Here is an 18,294-nt window from a genome sequence, read left to right on the forward strand (position 1 = left end):
TTGCAGCTCTCTTGCGGACCCGGAGATGCCGCCAACCAATTCTGGTGTTCTCTTGGCCTGGTTGCAATGTGCCGGGGAATTCTTTGGCTGCGTGACGATTTTCTTCCTGCTCTTTTGTCCCGGACTGGGGTCCATCATCTCGGCTGCAGACAATGCCACAGACGCGCCCACTGATCTCGCAGCATCTTTGGCAAACACGAGTGGGCAATCATCAGTGTAGCCAAAGTCGCCTCGTCGCCTCATATCCTGGATTCGGGCTTTTGGGTTGCACGATACGAGACGATTCTTTGCTCTTTTCCAGTATGTGCCGAAGTGTAAAACTGGAACATACCCAAGCCTACAAGGACTATGACTAGAGAAGCTTCCGCAAACGCCAGGTAGCAAAGGTCACTACTTGGTGCTAGTTGGTTAAGTCAGCATCTACCTCTCTTAACATAAGCTGGTAGCTAGGTAGCTCCGGTATTCGACCGAAGGCAGCAAAGTTGGCACGTGGTAACCTGAAGAACATTGTTTAGTAAAGCAGTCGTAGTAACCAAGCCGTACTTGCCCAGCTTCCATCGAAGGCTGTTATTGACCACCCCGTCATTCTGTACATTGCCCACATGCCGAAGATACCTCTGGCGGGTAGTGTCTTCGTCAGAAGTCCTCTCGTAGGTACCTTATATACATGTAAGAAACTTGACCCACAACACTGCTCCTGTGATCCTTAACGGAAAGATATCTGTCTTCTAATTCCAGGAACGTACTTTGTGCTAAGGACCTGCGTACTACCAGACACAGGCACCTGCACAGTAATCTGAAATATCCACCTCTTGAGTCGTATCAGTTAGTGATGTGCTGTCTTTAAGAGCAATTTAGTCATGTACGCTATCATTTTGGGAATTTGCGTTTAAATTAACCTACATTGCATGCTTCAACATGGTTGGGTCCAATTGTTAACGACCGTCGTATCGAAGTCGTCTAGAAGTAATGAGTGGTTGCACTACGTCTTAAAGAGGGACCTGCCCGAGATTAGTGACGGGGCGTTTTGCGAGACCTTCCGTCGGTCGGGATGTAGTGGGTCGGCCAAGGCGGGGCTCCAACTCACACACCTCCCAGCGTTAGTGTAGAAGACTTGAAAATGAAGGCCAGGCATCCAGAATGGCGTGGTAAAAGTGGGTTTGTGTTGAAAAGGTCGATTTCTTCAAAGGAAGGGATCAATATCCAGTTCGTCGATCTTCCTTGCATAAATGAACTATGCTTCGGCCTCTCTTGTGTATTAATGCGTGAAGGGAATTTCACTCGGAATTCGACTGAAGATACATACACTATTCACTGTTCCTTTCCTTATTTCTGTCGCCTCTTCCTTTCATATATTTCTCGCTTCTTGCATCCCGAGTGCAAAGTTTTAGCCCGCTTTCCATTATCAATGGAATGCCCTTGTCGCGAATGGAGAAAGTTCGGCGGAAGAGGAAGAATAAAGGAAAGAGAGAAAAATCATCACAAGCCTCTCATAGCCTACGAAACCTCTACGCCACAGGGCTAGAGTGGCACCTCCTGCATTTCCCTCCAATATCATCCTTCCATTGACTGACTGCTCTGCGCGAATGAGCTTGCGGCTCGTGGTCGATGCAAGATCCACGATCTGCTTCTGCAACTCGCCTGGTTTATGCCACCTCGACTTGGGAAAGCGTGCCCCGACGCCACGCGCGGTTATTCATCAGGGGCATTTCCCTCCCAGGTGTTTATTCGTATCTTACGCTCATAAGGGTGTTCGTGGCTCACGAGAACATTGAAAGGATCGTCTATAGAGCGTTCTTGAAGCGTCCCGCTCTTATGGTCTGATGTGCCGGGCCGGGCCGGGCCTTGCTACCTTTATGCTAGATTCAAAGTGACGCAAAGGCAGTCGTCTGGTAATGGAGGCCGAAAAGACTAACACTCAAATGCGCTGGGTCGCGAAGTCCACTACTTACGAGGTTCACGAGGTTCATCACCCTTAAAGTCTGGTTGGCTGTGAGAAGCAAATCGCCCGACAAGATATGCAGAGAGCACACCAGCCGGTGTTGACTATACATCATTTTCTGAGCCGGCCATACCCCATGTCCCCTGTCTCTCATCACCCCGTCATCCAGGCTGCTGCCCTGCGGGCACCAAAACTGCTCACAAGGCGCAATCCGCTGGAGCCCATCGGGAAGTAGCTCACAAGGTACCATACCAAGGCAGCTAGCTGGGCGAGCCCGGCAAACAGTGTGAGAAGGGTGCTTTGAAGCTGAGAGAGGCTTAGCAACCGTGTCGGCCACAGCTCAAGCACGTGCAAACTTACACCGATGGAAAAGTATAAGGTCAGTCCGAGCGATCCAAAGTAAGCCGCTGTAAAAGGTAGCCGCGGGGTAGAGAGCAGATGTTGTAGGTAGGCCAACGGGCCCATGATGGCGGCGAACGACGACAGGAAAAGAATCGATCCTAAGGTCCATCTGCGGATTGAGGTTTAGTTAGCCTACAGCCGTCCCAACAACGTCCATGGCAGGCAGCGACGGCGCCACCGAAGGCAACCGTTCAAAGCCCAGCTCTCCCGAGACGCCCAGGAGGCCGCCTTCTTGCCAGCTCAGGGCATCTGACTGCTGGAATGAAAATGCCCCGAGTTTGAGCGGAGCTCCAGGAATGGGTTCCTATGCCCGCAATCGGATAACCCTAGAGCGCAAACTTACAGGACAACTAGCTTTCGCGGCCTGCCGAGAGAGATGACGGGGAACAGGGCGAAGCATATGACGAAACAAGCAAGAGCGCCCAGGTTACAGGCACTGAATATCAGCAGCCGATCCCATCGACTTACTGCGTCTTGCCGGTTAGTCTTTGTTGCCCGCAACAGGGCAGAGCAAATCTAGTTGAGAGAGAAGCTTGGAAGAACTGATTATCGAAGAGACAGCCACGAAGGTGTGGGGCACCTCAAGACATGGCATGCAGAACCGGCACATGTCCCGCATTGTAAGGTCTGTCTGCAGGGGGAGGGGCAAGGCCCTTGGGCTGGAAACTAAACAAAGACATGCGGGCGTTGGAGGGAGGGGGGAAGGTCGGGATGGAAACAGAGTTGACTCACAGGCAAACCACCCTTCCTCCTCTTCGCGGCGGGTTGGGGCTGGCAAAGGCGCCCCTGCGCCCTCGGTTGTTGGAAGTTGGACATAGCCACGGTCGCGAAATGGGTTGAGGGATTGAAGAGATGACAGGAAACCACGCTGTGGGGTTGTGGTTACTGGGAAGTCCGTATTACGTCGCGACCAGCCGAGGGAGTTGATTGAATCGCGAAACGAAGCCGATGCCATAGTAGGCCTGGTGTTGGCGCCCCCCGGGTGCTGCTAAGAAGGTCCCGCAAGGCTGATGAATACGGGGTGGGAATGCGTCGCCGGTCGTGTTTGAGGTTTCAATCGAAAAACCCGGTAGGCGTGACTAGGGTGGAGTGCGGGCGAGGTTAGGGGGCTCTGGTGACCGCACAAGATGCCCAAATGGAAAGTGTAAAGAAAGAGCGAGACGGAGTTAAGTTGACAAGGTGGATCGACGGACGCAGAGCGGGCAGACGCTGCGATGACACAGATCGGTGCCGATGGAGGGACGGATGGGGAGGTGTAGTCGGCTGTTTGACACGGTCGTGGCTCGAAAAGTCATGCGGCGAGACTAGCCACACCCCCAAGTTGGAACGAAAAGGTCCGGCGCGACGTTCAGATGATTTCAGGATCTTGTTCGAAGGGTGTCGTGTCTGCCCAATACTCCTGCTGCTGCCTCCCAGCCTCTCCTCACTTTGCTCAGGTACGGTCGATTTCAAAACGGCTCGCTTCGCCGTCTCCACACAAAACTGCGATGTCGCTCGATGTGCTGCTGATATGGCACTCCCAAACGCTCTGGGAAGTGTGTCCAGATGATGCCTCGCAGACAGAGTTAATACTAGGAGACTAGGAAATCGGTTTTGCGGTTAACTTATCGCTTGCGCAAGCAGTTTGCGAACGGCATCCTGGCAGCCGACAGGTCGGGAGGGCACCCACTTCGGCGATCCTGCCCGAATGATTGGTCTCTGACAGCGCTGACCCACAAAGAGGTGATCACGGACCACTCAAGGATGGGTAGCATCCGGTTTGGGCGGGTTATTTTCAGACCCGCTCCACACTTTATTAGTGGTGTTTCGAGTTGCTCTGCAGAGTACGGAGTAATTCGTATGTACGGACGTACACTCCACACTGGAAGCACTCGGGGATCTGGCAGGCACGTGGAGACTCACTTGACTCTCTATCTCCTCAAATTACTACACAGATGAGCGCGGGTTACGGTGCGGTGATATATCGCGTTCCTGGGAGTCTTGGAGTTCGGCAGCGGCCATTAGCTAGCTGCGTTGGGTGAAAAGATAGACGGATCAAGCAGGACCCAGTGTCCCCAGGTAAAAGACGGCACCGAGGGGGTGCCTCTTGGTTCTTCTTCCTGCTTAGAGCTCCAAAGCGGCAGATTTTTGGCAGACTCGATACGTTAGCTCCAACGGTCGATGTTGGTTACGAGGGTTCTACCACCTAGGACGATCGGAGCTGGCGGAGGGCAAGGCACGCACACCCATCCACATGCACCTCACACACCAGCCCACGAACCCACCTCCACGGTTCAAATCCATGTATCCCGTAGTTGCTTGGAGACGGCACATATCCGGTAGTTGATGAACGCACGATGCTGTGTATCACACGGGCTGGTCCCTTTCTTGCATCTGCATCGCTTTGTGGAGCTTGATGCCGGTACTTGCTCCAGGTGGCTGGCGGCTGGGGTTTGCACGCTGTTGGCCGACTCGTGTGACGGCTACGCTAGGCGTCCCGTCGTGCCCCGGTACGGTACCATCGGAGCTGGATTCCCAGAGACATTACGTATTTTCCTGCCGAGCCTAGAATGAATTGTGGCTGCGCGTCTCTCTTGGTGTGCCCTGGTGTCTCAGCTGCGAGTCACAATGGATGGGCTGGCAGACACACGCCCTTCTTTCTCGAACAAGTTTCGGTGAATCGCGGGTGAGCCAGGTGGGAACGGCCAAGGCTTACGACCGACTATTCCGTATTTCGCAGCACACCACTTTACATAGTAGGCCTCTTCGGAAGTCAGGCGACTTAGGTTGTGAGGGCCCTTGGAAGTTAACTCCATGGCGGGCGATATATGCCATGCAGGAAGTCCAGGACAAAGATAAAAGGGGCCTCGAGGGCCACATGCGCCCAGCATGTTTGGACGTGATCGCTCTGTTTTTTTTCGCAACTGCCAGATGTTGTCAGACTCAACACTCACCTTGAATCCTTTCATCACTGCCTCACTAGCTGAGCAAGCCGAATCCTGCAAGCACAGCAGCACGCGGTGACGTGCACATCCGGCACTGCACCAAACACAGCAAACCAGAATCACTCATCCGCGTCTCGGCCGAGCCAAGAACTGCCAAATATCACGTTCAACAGTTCGGGTCCGTTACTGAAAACTGCCGTTTGGGTCTCTCGAGTCCTCCATCGTTGCTTTCCTCAACGCGCAGCAAGCCAACCTTTTCTATCTTACTACGTACTTACCTGACCATTCGATTACCCCTCCATCTCGCATTTCCGCGCTTTCAATCACCCCGACGTCCCGGCCCACCGGGTCATAGTCCGGCGACTGATTTGAGGCACTCAAGCTGGAGCTTCGCCATCAGTCGCCTCGCTATCAGCAACGGTCAGGTCGTCAGGGTTTCACCACGAAGGACCTCGGAGGTGTGAAGTAATAGGTCTCAAGCCTGCCAGTTGAGTCGGTCCAAGCCAGACGGACCGCTTGTGATAGCGCCAGCCAATCAACGACCCAACTCGGATCACGGCCAGTCTCGCAACAAAAGAGGGGCACCTCAACCGCACCCGTCTCCGACATATATCTCTCTTTTCTGCCTCTGTGCTTACCGCTTACCTTTCGTTCGTGCCAGCCATCCTCAAAGGAAAACTGGATGACGGCTCGGTCGATTGCTTGACACTCCTCATTGAGACGTTAAAGATTCGGTATCAGACACTACACTCGGGCCGCACCGAGTCGCCGGCTCCTTTCTACTCTTTCCTTGCGGATGCGCCCCTCATCCGAAATAGGCATTCCGTGAGCGCGAAGAGGTACTCGGCTTCCGCCGTTGGTTCCGCAGTTCCGTTATCGATACTTCACTCGATTGCATCACCTTTGTAACCCGGGTGCTGGGTTGTACCTTCAGGTTTCCTGCCATTCCCGGCTCTTTGTATTCCCTGAGCCGCTTCTGCTCGAGGAACAAACGGTTGTTTCCGCCGGCATCGGATTCGCCTGAGCGTTCATCCCAAACATCCAACGGCCCGCCTCAACCACCTTGCTGCCGCTACCTCTTGGGTTCAAACGCCACGATCTCTCTCCGCTTCTCTGGGCTTCATAAGGCCCCACCCACGCCTCGTTCCTCCCCGCGGCTGGTTTCCCCGCCCCATTGCAGGAGTTGAACCATTTCCCGATTTCTCCAACTAGCCGCAACTTCCGAACGCTGCATCACGGGCCCTTCCAGGTTGCGATCCTGATTTTGGCAGCCCTCGATATAGGCTTTGGGTTTGCATTCCACCCTCCTACCAACATACCGGTCTTGCTCGCCTGTTTGCAGCCGGTAAAGAGAACAGCAAGGGCTTTTGCCCATTGACAATTTCCTGGATTCCTTTGTTGGGAACGCCTTATCTCATTGCTTTCCAAGAGCTGCGATCTGAAGGGGACTGTTTCCCGACCGGGTTAGCCGCTAAGATATTGTTAAGCCCCGGCTCTTCCCCACATCCTGCCCTCTTCGACCCTCTTCACCCTCGACGACTTGTCATATCTGCACAAGGCCGTCACTCCTCTCCAATCGAAACTGTGCGACACTGCGCAACTCAAAGAAACTGCAAAGAAGCCATTCCGGCTCCCATCATCCTGCGGCGAGTCATTGCACATTGTCCGTCGTCGACCGATCTCCGATCTGCGGCGCCGCCCATCCCGAGTCATTCTCGACCCGACCGCCGCTTCCCCCACTGTTTCTTCTCTGCCTGATGGAGAACGGCCCGACGCCAGCGAAACGAAGAGTCTCATCACGTCGTTAGGTAGGTTGCCTTTTTTTCCCCCTCCCCCCATTTCTTATACCTTCTTCGTGTCTTTTTCCGTTCATTTATTTATTTCTTTTTTTTCTCTTGCTTTTCAACCCCACGTTGCTTCTCCAACTGAAGCGCGCACATGCTCATTCTTGCCGAACCCTATGTGGCATTCGCTCAGTTTCCCATAATGCCGAACTAACACCGCACCCGATTGCCTTAGACTACCTGATACTGCGTGCGTTTTCGACCGAATATCAAGGTTTTTGTTCACCCACCTGCCTGGGCACCTCAGCGACCAACAGTTGAAGCAGGCGTCCTCTGCAAGCGCCCTCTTTCCCCCTTACAGTTGAACTGGCGAAGATGGCGCAACACGGCTTCTCCATGAACGGGCATGGTGGGATCGACCCAAACGATCTAGCCATGACGGGCAATTATCAGGCGCCATTTCAACATAACTTCAATCACAACAATCCTTCGAATTTCTCGAGCGGCTCAGCGGGCTTTGGAGACGATGAACTCTTGGAGGGGCTGAACAGCCCGATCGAGGCTCCATCCGGAGTCCAGGACTTCGGTAACATGAACGATATGGGCGTCAGTTACTCTCACGGAGTATACGGCTCGCATCCGGGGCTGCCGATAAACCAGCAGTCACTGAATGGGTACTCGAGCACCCCGGATGGCGATCCGATCCAGAGCCCGTTTGCCCACAACTTTGCGTATCGGCAGATGGGGCACGCACAGTCCTTTGGTGCCCTTAAGTCACCACTCTCCTATGCGGGGTCACCTCTTGCGAATGCCGAGCTGAACGACAACAACGACCCAAATTTTCTGAGTGCTCAGGCCCAGGCACGCAACCGTCTCGCAAACGCCATGCAGCGCAAACCTTCGTCAACTGCCAGAGGATCTCTCACGCCCAAGTCGGCGGCGATGACTGGGATGACGGTCAATTCCGAATCAACCTTCGGAGCTCAGCCGATTAGAACAACGGGCGCCCATCACGAAAAGTCGCATTCAGGTCAATGGATTCAGACACCTAACAGTCTTTCCTCATTCCCCGGTTCTGGATTCTCCTCCCCACTTCAGCAGGGCCTCCCCGGCAACCAAATCAATGACCTCATTCTGAAGGGCGGCGTCTCGATGCCCGCCAAGCTCGGTGCATCTTCGGCTGCCGCTGCGTCGACCCAAGAAGCGAGGCGCAAGCGTAGGCGCGAATCTCACAACCTTGTCGAGCGTCGTCGACGTGACAACATCAACGAGCGTATCCAAGATCTGAGCAAGCTGGTCCCGTTGCACCGCCTCGAGGACGAGAAAATTAGGAAGGCCATTCAGAATGGCACCCCACTCTCACCTACCCTTTCTGGCATCGGCGGTTCTTCGCAGGCAACTTCGGGTCTGGCAGGCCCTGGTGCACGACGGGCTGCGGGTGGAAGCGCAGGGAACATCACAACAGGCCTTCCCGTTGAGGACAAGGACAAAGGGCCGAACAAGGGTGATATTCTCAATGGCGCTGTCAGCTGGACACGTGATCTTATGTGGATGCTGAACTTGAAGATTCAGCAGCAAGAGGAGCTTATCAATGCCCTCTACGAACGAGGTGGCCAGTTGCCTTTTGAGATTACCGATGATGAAAGGAGGATGCAAACCGAGCTTCTCGAGGCAATGGCCAGGATAGATGAGACTACCGGACAGGCTAAATCGCTGTCGTACTCCCGCACGGCGGGATCTGGCCTGCGAGTACCGCATCACACCGACTATAGGGGCGAGCCCCTCAACAACAACAACAGCAACAACAGCAACAATAGCAGCGGCACCAGCAACAACAATAACAACGGCGCCGGCGGCAGCAGAAGCGGCAGCAGCAGCAACAGCAACAGCAACAGCAACAACAACAACAACGGAGTGGACCACGACTCGATCAGTCCGGGAGAAAACGGCAATGGAATGACGCACGATATGCTCGACAGTGGCGACTTTGTCGACTTTGAGGACGACGGCAGCGGAGATGTCTTTAGGGAGGAGGACGAGTTTGGTATGGATCTGACGGCCTAATCAGAGACGGCTGGCCTCTGACTAGCATTTTCTTGCATTCTTCCCCCTTCCACTCGGGAGGTGCAAGGACCCCTATTTCCTTTAAGAATCTCGATCAAGGCTATGGTTTTGGCTCCGGGTTTGAGCCCCGCATTTGCATCAGCTTCGCAATTTCTGGAGGGTTATATAGCATATCAGGGGTCGTTTGGGCGCAGTCTGGTCACGGCGCGGTCGGGTTGTTCTGGGAGGTTCGTCAGCCGGGACATGTTTCCTGGCTTTCCGGTTATTCCTTACTTGGCAATGATACCTCGAGGACTGGGCGTAAGGACAGGACACTTTGGGCATTTCAACCTTTCATTCTTGGTTTGACTTGGTTCCCAGCACTCTTATTGCTTTCAGGCATTGCCTTCTTTACGCATACGCATACATCCTTATTGGTAGCGGCCTGGGGTTAGCAGGCTCATGATAATACCCTCTTCAATACACATGTGCATCGTTCAACTATTAGGAGAGCCACTGATCTGTTTGGCCATTTTTAACTTGCATATCATTGGCCCCTTCCATTATATCCATGGTCTGCTGCTTGGGCTGACTTGTTTGCTGGGTTATTCACATTCTCTGCTCACCAGTGGCGGACGCACAGCAGGTACTCGCTCATAGCCGTCAACAGGTTCCACACATCTTTCCGCTTCATGTCCTCCTGCAGTGCGATCCGCTCCAGCGCTGACCGCCCGTTGAAGTACTTGCACATCACAGGCCACGCGTTAGCCACCCGCTCGTCCCAGTCTCCCGTGTCCCGAATGCTGCTGCTAGTAGTGGCGGCGGCGCTACTAGGAGGCATTCCAAACCGGTTCGTTCCCCTGGCGCCAGGTGCCGTCGTCGCCGCTGCGTCCCTTCCTCCCTTATCCTCTTTTCCCTTCAGCGCGGGATCCCTTTCCCAATTCCTATCATCATGGCTCCTATCGCTCCCGCCTTGGCGAAGCCCGGCGTCCCCGAACGCGCCATCGCTCTTCCCCACCCCCCGGTTCTTCCGGGCCTTGTCCCGGAACCGGCGCTCGATCGCGCTGAGATACAGACTCTCCTTGCCCGTCGCTTTCTTGGCGTCGAGAATGATATGGGGAGTTATGCCCTCAAGGTGGGGAGCGTGGTTGACGCTGGGGTGCTCTGTGGCCTGCGGGACCGCTTTTCGCGCGTGGGCGGTGGCGCGCTCGGCTAGCTGGCGCGCGGTGCGGTCGGCAAGGCGGGCGAGGCGGGCTTTCTCGGCGGCTTGCTCTGCTGGGGTTGGTTCGTTGTTGCCGTTGTCGTCGTGTTGGTGGTCGCGGTCGTGACGGTAGTCGTTGTCATTGTCATCGTGGGGGGGAGGAGGTGGTGGTGGTGTTGGTGGTGGCGGGGATGGTGAGTGGCTACTGGTGACCGCGTTGGTTCGCGTGTAGGCCGGAGAGACGGGCGTTGACGCGGTGGGGATGAGGGAGGATTGGGAGTGAGACAGGCTGGCCGTGGTGGAACGGGTAGGATCTGTGAGGTCGGACAGGAGGGGGAGAAAGCCCGAGGCGGATCCGGCCATGGCTTGGTCGTCGGGGGCTGTCGCGCCCGGGGAGGGGACTGCGGACATGGTGGCGGCCGTCGTTGTTGTTGTGGTGGTATCGTCGCTCTCAAGGCTGCCTGGTTCGCGGCCCATGGCCTGCGCGCGCTTCGCGCGAGCAATCTCTTCGGCTTCCAAGGCGTACTCGACCTCGTAGATGATCTCGGGCCAGACGACGACGTAAGCAAAGGTGCACAACTGGGTAACCCAGCCCCCGCGCATCAACCAGGCCAGCATGGCCATATACACCGGGCGGTGGGCTTTGCTGGGGCAGTGTAGCTTATAAGGCCGTGGCGCGACGCTAAGTTCAGCGAGGAAATTCGGGAGGCTCGGGGAGAGAGGGAACTGGCGAGCCCATTGGGCGGCTGCTTGTGGCAGCTTGCGCAAGTCGCAGTTAGGGCTGACGATGTACATATCGCGAGCATGTAGCGGTGGGATGGCGATGGCACGCCGCCAGAAAATAAAGTGCTGGGCGAACTTGCGCACCTGGTTGGGCGTGAGAATGTTGCTGGATTGTTGGCAGACCTGGTAGAAGCTGCGTGCATGTTAGACACCGGGATATCAGGTGCGGGAGAGGTCGTAGCTACTCACGATAGCGTTGGCTTGCAGTGGCGCACAAACTCGATCATCGCGAGCGTGGTCTCGTCCGGGTCCGTCTGCAACTCCGCTATCACCCTCTTCTCGTCCATCATGAGCAGCAGGGCAAAGTTCTTGTCCAGGAAGCCCGGCGTCTCAGCCGCCTCCTCGGCCATCAGTGAGTTTGCAGTCGTGAGCCAGAGGCCCCTCTGACTGTCATGGCCCTCGGGGGGCAGATCGGACACGTGGAACGGGACCGGAATCTGGACCGAGTGCGTCACGGTGCCCTCGGCCGTGTCCAGCTGCAGGGCGGCAATTCTGTTCTGAGAGACCGCCTCGTAGAGGTCCTGCATCGATGCTGCTAGCGACGAGGTAGACAGTATCTCTCCCCACAGCGAGCTCATCTTCCGCTCTGCCGGAACAGTTAGCTAGGCAGACAGAGATGCAAAAAAAAAATAAAAAAATAAAAAAAAATAATGAGGCAACTTGCTGTCTTCGCGGCCCTTCTCTTTGAGGGCGAGGATCTTCTTGGACTCTTTCCACACAAAGTCGCTCCGCTGCTGGCAGTACTTGTAGGCCTTGTTGATCTTCTTGATGATGTGCGTAAACATGATGTCGATCAAGGGCTTGGCCTCGTGCTTTTTTGGGTTGAGGAAGAAGACCAGGTTGAACATGGTCATGGAGCTCTTCTTGTCCTCGGCCTCCTCTGTCGGCCGGGCCGGGGGCTTGGGTGGATCTTTTGCCTCGGTCTTCTCAGCGTCACTCGGGTACCGCTCGCCAGCGTCGGGCGGGAGCTGGTCCTCGTCTTCATTCCTGACGGTCTCGGGGTCCCGGTGTGGCTGCCGTTGCTTCGGGGGCTTCTTGTCCTTCTTCTTCCTCCACACGCCGTTCTCGGGCACCTGGATCGGGCACGAGACGCAGTAGATGGGGTCCAGAGAGACCTGGAAGAGGCGCTTGTGGTACGCCCGGGCCGGTGTCAGAATGTTCTCCAGGTCCTTGGTGGGGAAGCCGGCAACGTGCTCCCAGGGCACAATCTGCGTGCCGCTTTCGGTGATGAGGTGGTCATCGTGGTTCCACTGAGCGAGCTCGGCAGCAAGCGCGGCGGATGAAGAGCCCATCTCGAAGTGTGGCTCGAGCGAGGGGCGGCCGGGGATGATGTCGTCGTCCTCGTCGACATCGTCGGCGGCGTCGGCATCCCTCTTTGAAGCCTCCGAGGGCGAGATGCGAGGAGGGTAGTGGAAGACGAATCGGGGGCCATCGCGAGAACGGTTGATGACGAGGGCGACACCGAGAAAGTTGTCCTTGTTGGGAAGGACCGGGAGCGCCATGGCCGCCAAGAAGCGACACCAGGAACGATTCCGCGACGCGGTCTTGGCGGAGGTGCGTGCAAGTGTATTGTCGGCCGACGAGGACGACGCCGGTCCTCTACCTCTCCCAATCCGGTCGTCTTAGAGCGTGCGCACGCTCTGGCAACCATGCAGGTAGGTTAGGTAATTGAGAGAGCACCGTGCAGTGTGCTGCGTGGGGGGCGCCGGCAGCTAAGTTAGCCCTACGCTAATCCGTACTTCCATCCATGTAGTGCAATACAAGAACGCATGGATCTGATTGTGTGTACAATCGGTTGTCTGTGTCGCGACGAAGGTTGTGAAGTAGGCAGGTAGAAGTAGGTATCAGTAGGTTAGTGTTTCCTGATGACGGATTACTCCACAATGTATCCGCATGTAATCCGACTACTACACACAAATAAGGTAGTAGGGATCCGCTGATTCCTTCACTGTGCCGAGGCCTGAAGCAGTAAAGCGCAGCCGGTTAGTTAGCGGCTCCGCTGGAGCGGGACACCTCCCGTGGGGTTGGCCAGGGGCGGGGCGAGTTGGAAGTGGAGCTTCAGTAACTTGACGTTCTGAACAGCGCTCGGGCCCATTCACATGAGATGAAACCGTGGCCGCCACTCAAACGTAAGAGTGGGCTCCCGTCCAGATCCCTCTTCGAAAGGTACGGAAGGGCAACTGATCGTGTGAGCCAGGAGACACGAAAGCAAGCACTTGCTCGGTCAGTTGCTGCCGTCCTTGTACGCGCGGCATTGCCCCCTCTTCAATCCCGCTCTATATTTGATTCTTATTTCTGTTTTTGTATATCTCTGCCCACCCCTTTTTCTCTCATTTTAATTGCTTATTCGCTTGCTGCCCCTCCAGTCTATCCCCCCATCCATGTGCGCTCAAATCTGCTCCACCGCCTTCCTTGTTCAGCCGTTGCGCTGAACTCAGATTCTAATTTAATAAACGAGTTGTTCGCAATTCGTAGCTCCTCCGAGATTTTCCCTCAAATCTTGTTACCTGTTCGCTTCACGTCTCAGTGTTGTAGGATACCTCTTTCCCGCAATCCAGAACTCCGGAGTCGAGCTCTTGCCCGCCTTCTTGTTCCTCCCCACCGCGCACACACCACTACCCCACCTCCCGCTGCCATGACTGTCGGCCGTGAGAATGCGGCGCGCAGCAATGGCGGGTCGGACGCGGACGGTCTCCAGATTCGCTTTATTCCCCTATCCTACGACAGCGCAAACTCGAGAGAGTCGGCGCTTCGGCTCGTGCTGTCGATCCGCCCGGACTGGGGCTCGCCCGACTCCAATGTTGAGTTTGTGCGCTTCACCGACGGCATCACAAACACACTGCTGAAGGCGGTCAACAAGCGACCCGGGCTCTCCAAGAACGATGTCGACAAGGAGGCCATTCTGCTGCGGGCTTACGGCCACGGTACCGACCTGATCATCGATCGGCATCGCGAGACGCAGAACCACGAGCTGCTCATGAGACACGGCCTCGCTCCGGAGCTGCTTGCGCGCTTCGAGAACGGCATGATGTACCGCTTCATCCAGGGCGCGGTTACCCACCCCGAGGATCTGCGCAAGCCCGACATCTACAAGGCCGTCGCTCGACGCTTGGCCGAGTGGCATGCTGTCGTCCCTTGCATATCCGCCAAAACCGGGCACAGCCGCAAGAATTCGAAGGCCGACGGCGCCGCGGCCTCCGCGTTGGATGGCGGCCTTGGCGATGCCGAATTCCAGCAGGCCCTCGACAACGTCGCGCCCGGCAAGCCGCCGCCGAATGTCTGGACCGTCATGCAGAAATGGATCTTTGCCCTCCCCACCGAAACCGAGGCACAGAGGGCCCGGCAGGCCGAGCTACAACAGGAGCTGAAGAAGCTCGTTTCTGAGCTGAGCCAGCGGCCGGGCCTGGGTGTCAACGGGGTAGGTTGCTTCTGCCGGCTCGCGCCGACTCCCCAACACAACATGCTAACTCCCAAGGCAGCTCGTCTTTGCCCATTGCGATCTTCTCAGCGGAAACGTCATCGTGCTGCCAAACTCCCAGCTCTCCAACGGCGACAAATCCCCCACGCCTGTAGTCGCCTTCATCGATTACGAATATGCAACCCCCTCGCCCGCCGCCTTCGACCTCGCGAACCACTTCGCGGAGTGGGGCGGTTTTGACTGCGACTACAGCGTCCTGCCGACGCGGGCACAGCGACACGAGTTTATTGAGGAGTACATCAACACATACTTTACATTCCTCGAAAAGAAGAGCCCCGGAGCCGCTGCCACTTTCGACAAGGAGGCTGAGATCGAGCAGCTCCATCAGGAGGTCGACCATTTCCGAGGTGTTCCTGGCTTCTACTGGGGCATTTGGGCTCTGATTCAAGCTACTATCTCTGAGATCGATTTTGATTATGCCTCCTACGCTGAGACGAGGTTAGGAGAGTATTATGCCTGGCGGGCCGAGGTCACTGGGGAGCGGCGAAGATCGGGAAAGGAGATGCCGCTGCGGGAGAAGCGATGGGCCCAGGAGGAGTAAACCGACGACGGCCGTTGCTAAGAAGAAGAAGCGCTCTTCGCGGATAGACACATCTAAACATTCATCTCATTTTGATACACAGGGTGACGTTGGGGCGCCTTGGGTTTAGTGCTGCATTCAGATCACGGAGCATAGGTATAGGGGCGATCATTCAACATGGGCTCGGATACTCTACGCCAAACATAGATATTTGAGCTCCGGTGCCGTCGGGACACGGCAAGCCTTGGAGTTACATGGCGAGAAACCGGCTTAATTAGGGCAAGAGGGCGGGGACGGTTCGGGGCTAGAAACAAGAAAGAAAGAGCAAAAAAGAAGAGTAAGCATTAAAAAAAAAAACATAAAAACCTCATTTTTTCAGCAGTCTCCTAGGCAAGGAGATAACGCCGTGAACCCATGCATGGCCTGTTGAAGTGACTGCCCTGCTAGATATATATGCTCCCGACCGGGCGACGCCAGAACCCTTGGCGGAGGTCGTGAATGTATGTATAATATCGACCCTCGCTTTAAACGTTGAAGTAACCCTCTTCACCAAACCCACAGGACTCGAGAACCCCGCGCCGTTGCGCAGATGCAGTGTTGAAACAACAACTCCCCTTCTTCCCTTGGGTTTTTGTTCTTCTTTACTCTGAGGCTCCGTGGCATGGTCTATACCGTCTTCAGAACAAAAGCAGACATTTCTCCGCTCATCCCTTAGGCATTCCCCTTCCAATACTTGGTCGGGACGAATGGCATCTTGGTCACGACGGCCTTCCTGGGTCGCCCGCGGACTATGACATCCACCTCGGTTCCGGCCTTGTGGAAGCCTTCCTTAACATAACCCATAGCGATGTTCTTGCCCAGGCTCGGGCTGGGGCAACCGCTGGTCACGACGCCCAGCTGGATCCGATCATTGCTCCCCTCGGCGCGGCTGACAATCTCGGCGCCCTCCCTGGCCGGCGCGCCCTCGACGATCAGGCCGATCCGGCGACGGGCCACGCCCGACCCGCCCTTTGCCGGGGACACCAGCTGCTTGGAAATGACCTCGGCGCCGTAGAAGCCGGCGTCGGCCGTGCGCCGCTCCTTTGGGATGATCCAGCTCAGCCCAGCCTCGACGGGGGTGGTGGACTCGTCCAGATCGTGGCCGTACAGGCACATGCCCGCCTCGAGGCGGAGGCTGTCACGGGCTCCCAGGCCCGCCAACTGCACCTTGTCGGGCCCGCCGGCCTCCAGCAGCGCCTCGGTGACGGCGATCGCCTCCTCCGCCGGGATCGAGATCTCGAACCCGTCTTCGCCCGTGTACCCGCCGCGGCTGACCAGCACCGGGCTGCTGACCTTGCCCCCGGCCAGCCTGATCTTGGCGAAAAACGACTGCCCGAACAGCACCTGCGTCAGGTCCAACCCCCCGGCCTCGAGCACCCCGGCCAGGATCCCGGCCGCGTCGGGCCCCTGCAGGGCGATCAGGCCGCCCAACCCCCACCGCTCCTCCTTGACCTCCCATCCGTCCGCCGCCGGGCTGCTGCGGTTCCACTTGTCCGCCTCCCTGGCGAGGTAGGCGTCGTCCTTGTCGCGGCACGCCGCGTTGGTGACCACGTAGAAGCGGTCGCCGGGCAGCCGGGTGATGACGCAGTCGTCCACGATGCCGCCGCTGCCGTCGTCCCGGAGCAGGCAGGAGAGCGTGCTGCGGTGCACGGGCAGCGCCTCGAGCCCGGAGGGCGTGACGCGCTGCAGGAAGCGGGCGGCCCCCGGGCCCGAGAAGACGCGCTGCACCATGTGCGAGACGTCAAAGAGCGAGGCGTGGGCGCGCGTGAAGAGGTGCGACTCCCTGACGCCGAGCGCGTCGTACTGGACCGGCATCTGGAAGCCGCCAAAGGGGACCATCTTGGCCTTGTGAGCGAGGTGGAGGGAGTGGAGAGGGGTTGTGCGGAGCGGTTCGGTTGTTGATGTTGATGATGATGATGATGATGATGACGATGAGGAGGCGGATGACCCATAACGGCGGCTCTGGGTGAGCTGACAAGGATGGCTTCTGAGAGCCGGCCGGTATGGTACTCTGGGAAGCGGAGTCGAATCTGCTACGGCGCAGACGGTGAACCGCCTAGCGCTCGCGGCGGTGCGCGAGGGGATCCGGCAAGCACCGCGGAGGGTCCCGGCGAGCGCGGTTGATCTTGTGCTTTGCATTGTGTCTCTTAGGACGTTCAATTGCTCCGTCGGGAAAGGGACGGGCGAAAAAAAAAATGGGGGGGAAGACCCGGGATTCTTATCCTCCAGAAAATGGGAGCGACGAGGATGATGATGGATGGTGAATGATCCAAGGGGAGCCGACACCGCCGAGTTAGATAAGGTTATTGGCCGGTAATGCGCACCAAAAAGGTCCCAATTGCGGTGTCCTCTCTGGTAAGTTGTGCCGTTCCATAGCCGACGTTGGCCGAAGCCCGCGATCGGTCCCCCGACTTGGCATTGGTGGAGCCCCCGTAACCTCCCTGGGCCCTGAACAGAACGGTGGAGCCAGCGTTCTCGAGTGGTACTGTAGTGTACACTACTTGCTAGATTTTTGTATGTATTTCGACCTTGACAGACTTACACATATCGTAATGTACAGTGGGGTCAGAAAAGTGTTTGCCCACCCACTTTTTCCACCCTCCAACTTCAAAGACATATAGAATACACAAAACAGGGCCAAACTACTACCAAATTAATATTATAACTATAGCTATTTTAATACTTAATTAGGCCACCTTATAATTAAGCTAAAAGATCTATCCTTTTCCCTATACCTATAGTCAAATTGACTGGGAATTTAATAGATATTTAGCTCTAGACTTCCTATAATATTATAGCTATCTAAGCTACTATTTTAATCCGATACCGCCTTTTAGAGATTTTTACCTTTATCTAATACTAGATATTTTTAATTAGACTAAGGTCTAGGCTCTATAATAGCTACTAGAGTAGCTAAACCTTAATAGCTCTCTTTAATAGTTAAATAAACCCTTTATAGTAATATATTACCTTATCCTTTTATAATTATATTTTAAAGCTATATATTAACCTTATCTCATTATAAAAAGGAAAGAAGTATGATATAAAGATCTAATTAGTATATTTAAGTTAGTTTAACCAGGTACCCTAAGGTAAGATAATAAGAGATCCCTTATATAGCCTATAAAAATAGCCCTAAATACTAACTTTAGTTTAATTACTCTTAAAGGTAGGGAAT

At 55.7% G+C, this 18,294-nt stretch overlaps 5 protein-coding genes across 5 annotated transcripts; 2 read left to right on the forward strand and 3 right to left on the reverse strand.

Annotated features, from left to right (window-relative positions):
- Positions 1–1,988: 1,988 nt before the first annotated feature.
- On the reverse strand, positions 1,989–3,299 carry MYCTH_2076157 (uncharacterized protein; the record flags this gene model as incomplete). Its single annotated transcript, XM_003659467.1, has 4 exons — positions 1,989–2,248; positions 2,303–2,453; positions 2,688–2,811; positions 3,077–3,299. The coding sequence occupies 4 exons, from the start codon at positions 3,297–3,299 to the stop codon at positions 2,096–2,098; spliced, it is 651 nt and encodes a 216-aa protein (XP_003659515.1). The 3' UTR covers positions 1,989–2,095.
- A 3,575-nt stretch (positions 3,300–6,874) lies between these two features.
- MYCTH_2088766 (uncharacterized protein) lies at positions 6,875–9,594 on the forward strand. Its single transcript, XM_003659468.1, has 2 exons — positions 6,875–7,076; positions 7,246–9,594. Exon 2 carries the CDS (start codon positions 7,428–7,430, stop codon positions 9,114–9,116), a length of 1,689 nt encoding a protein of 562 aa, XP_003659516.1. The 5' UTR covers positions 6,875–7,076; positions 7,246–7,427; the 3' UTR covers positions 9,117–9,594.
- Positions 9,595–9,602: 8 nt separating this feature from the next.
- Positions 9,603–11,696, reverse strand: MYCTH_2296673 (uncharacterized protein). Its single transcript, XM_003659469.1, has 2 exons — positions 11,269–11,696; positions 9,603–11,212 (listed from the first exon to the last, which is right to left on the reverse strand). The coding sequence occupies exons 1-2, from the start codon at positions 11,604–11,606 to the stop codon at positions 9,718–9,720; spliced, it is 1,833 nt and encodes a 610-aa protein (XP_003659517.1). The 5' UTR covers positions 11,607–11,696; the 3' UTR covers positions 9,603–9,717.
- Positions 11,697–13,248: 1,552 nt separating this feature from the next.
- MYCTH_2296676 (uncharacterized protein) lies at positions 13,249–15,423 on the forward strand. The gene is made up of 2 exons (XM_003659470.1): positions 13,249–14,497; positions 14,559–15,423. The coding sequence occupies exons 1-2, from the start codon at positions 13,715–13,717 to the stop codon at positions 15,096–15,098; spliced, it is 1,323 nt and encodes a 440-aa protein (XP_003659518.1). The 5' UTR covers positions 13,249–13,714; the 3' UTR covers positions 15,099–15,423.
- Positions 15,340–17,375, reverse strand: MYCTH_2313750 (uncharacterized protein). Its single transcript, XM_003659471.1, has one exon. It carries the CDS (start codon positions 17,253–17,255, stop codon positions 15,789–15,791), a length of 1,467 nt encoding a protein of 488 aa, XP_003659519.1. The 5' UTR covers positions 17,256–17,375; the 3' UTR covers positions 15,340–15,788.
- Between the last annotated feature and the right edge of the window lie 919 nt (positions 17,376–18,294).

The sequence above is a fragment of the Thermothelomyces thermophilus genome, chromosome 1 (genome assembly GCF_000226095.1).
Source record: "Thermothelomyces thermophilus ATCC 42464 chromosome 1, complete sequence".
NCBI classification, from domain to species: domain Eukaryota; kingdom Fungi; phylum Ascomycota; class Sordariomycetes; order Sordariales; family Chaetomiaceae; genus Thermothelomyces; species Thermothelomyces thermophilus.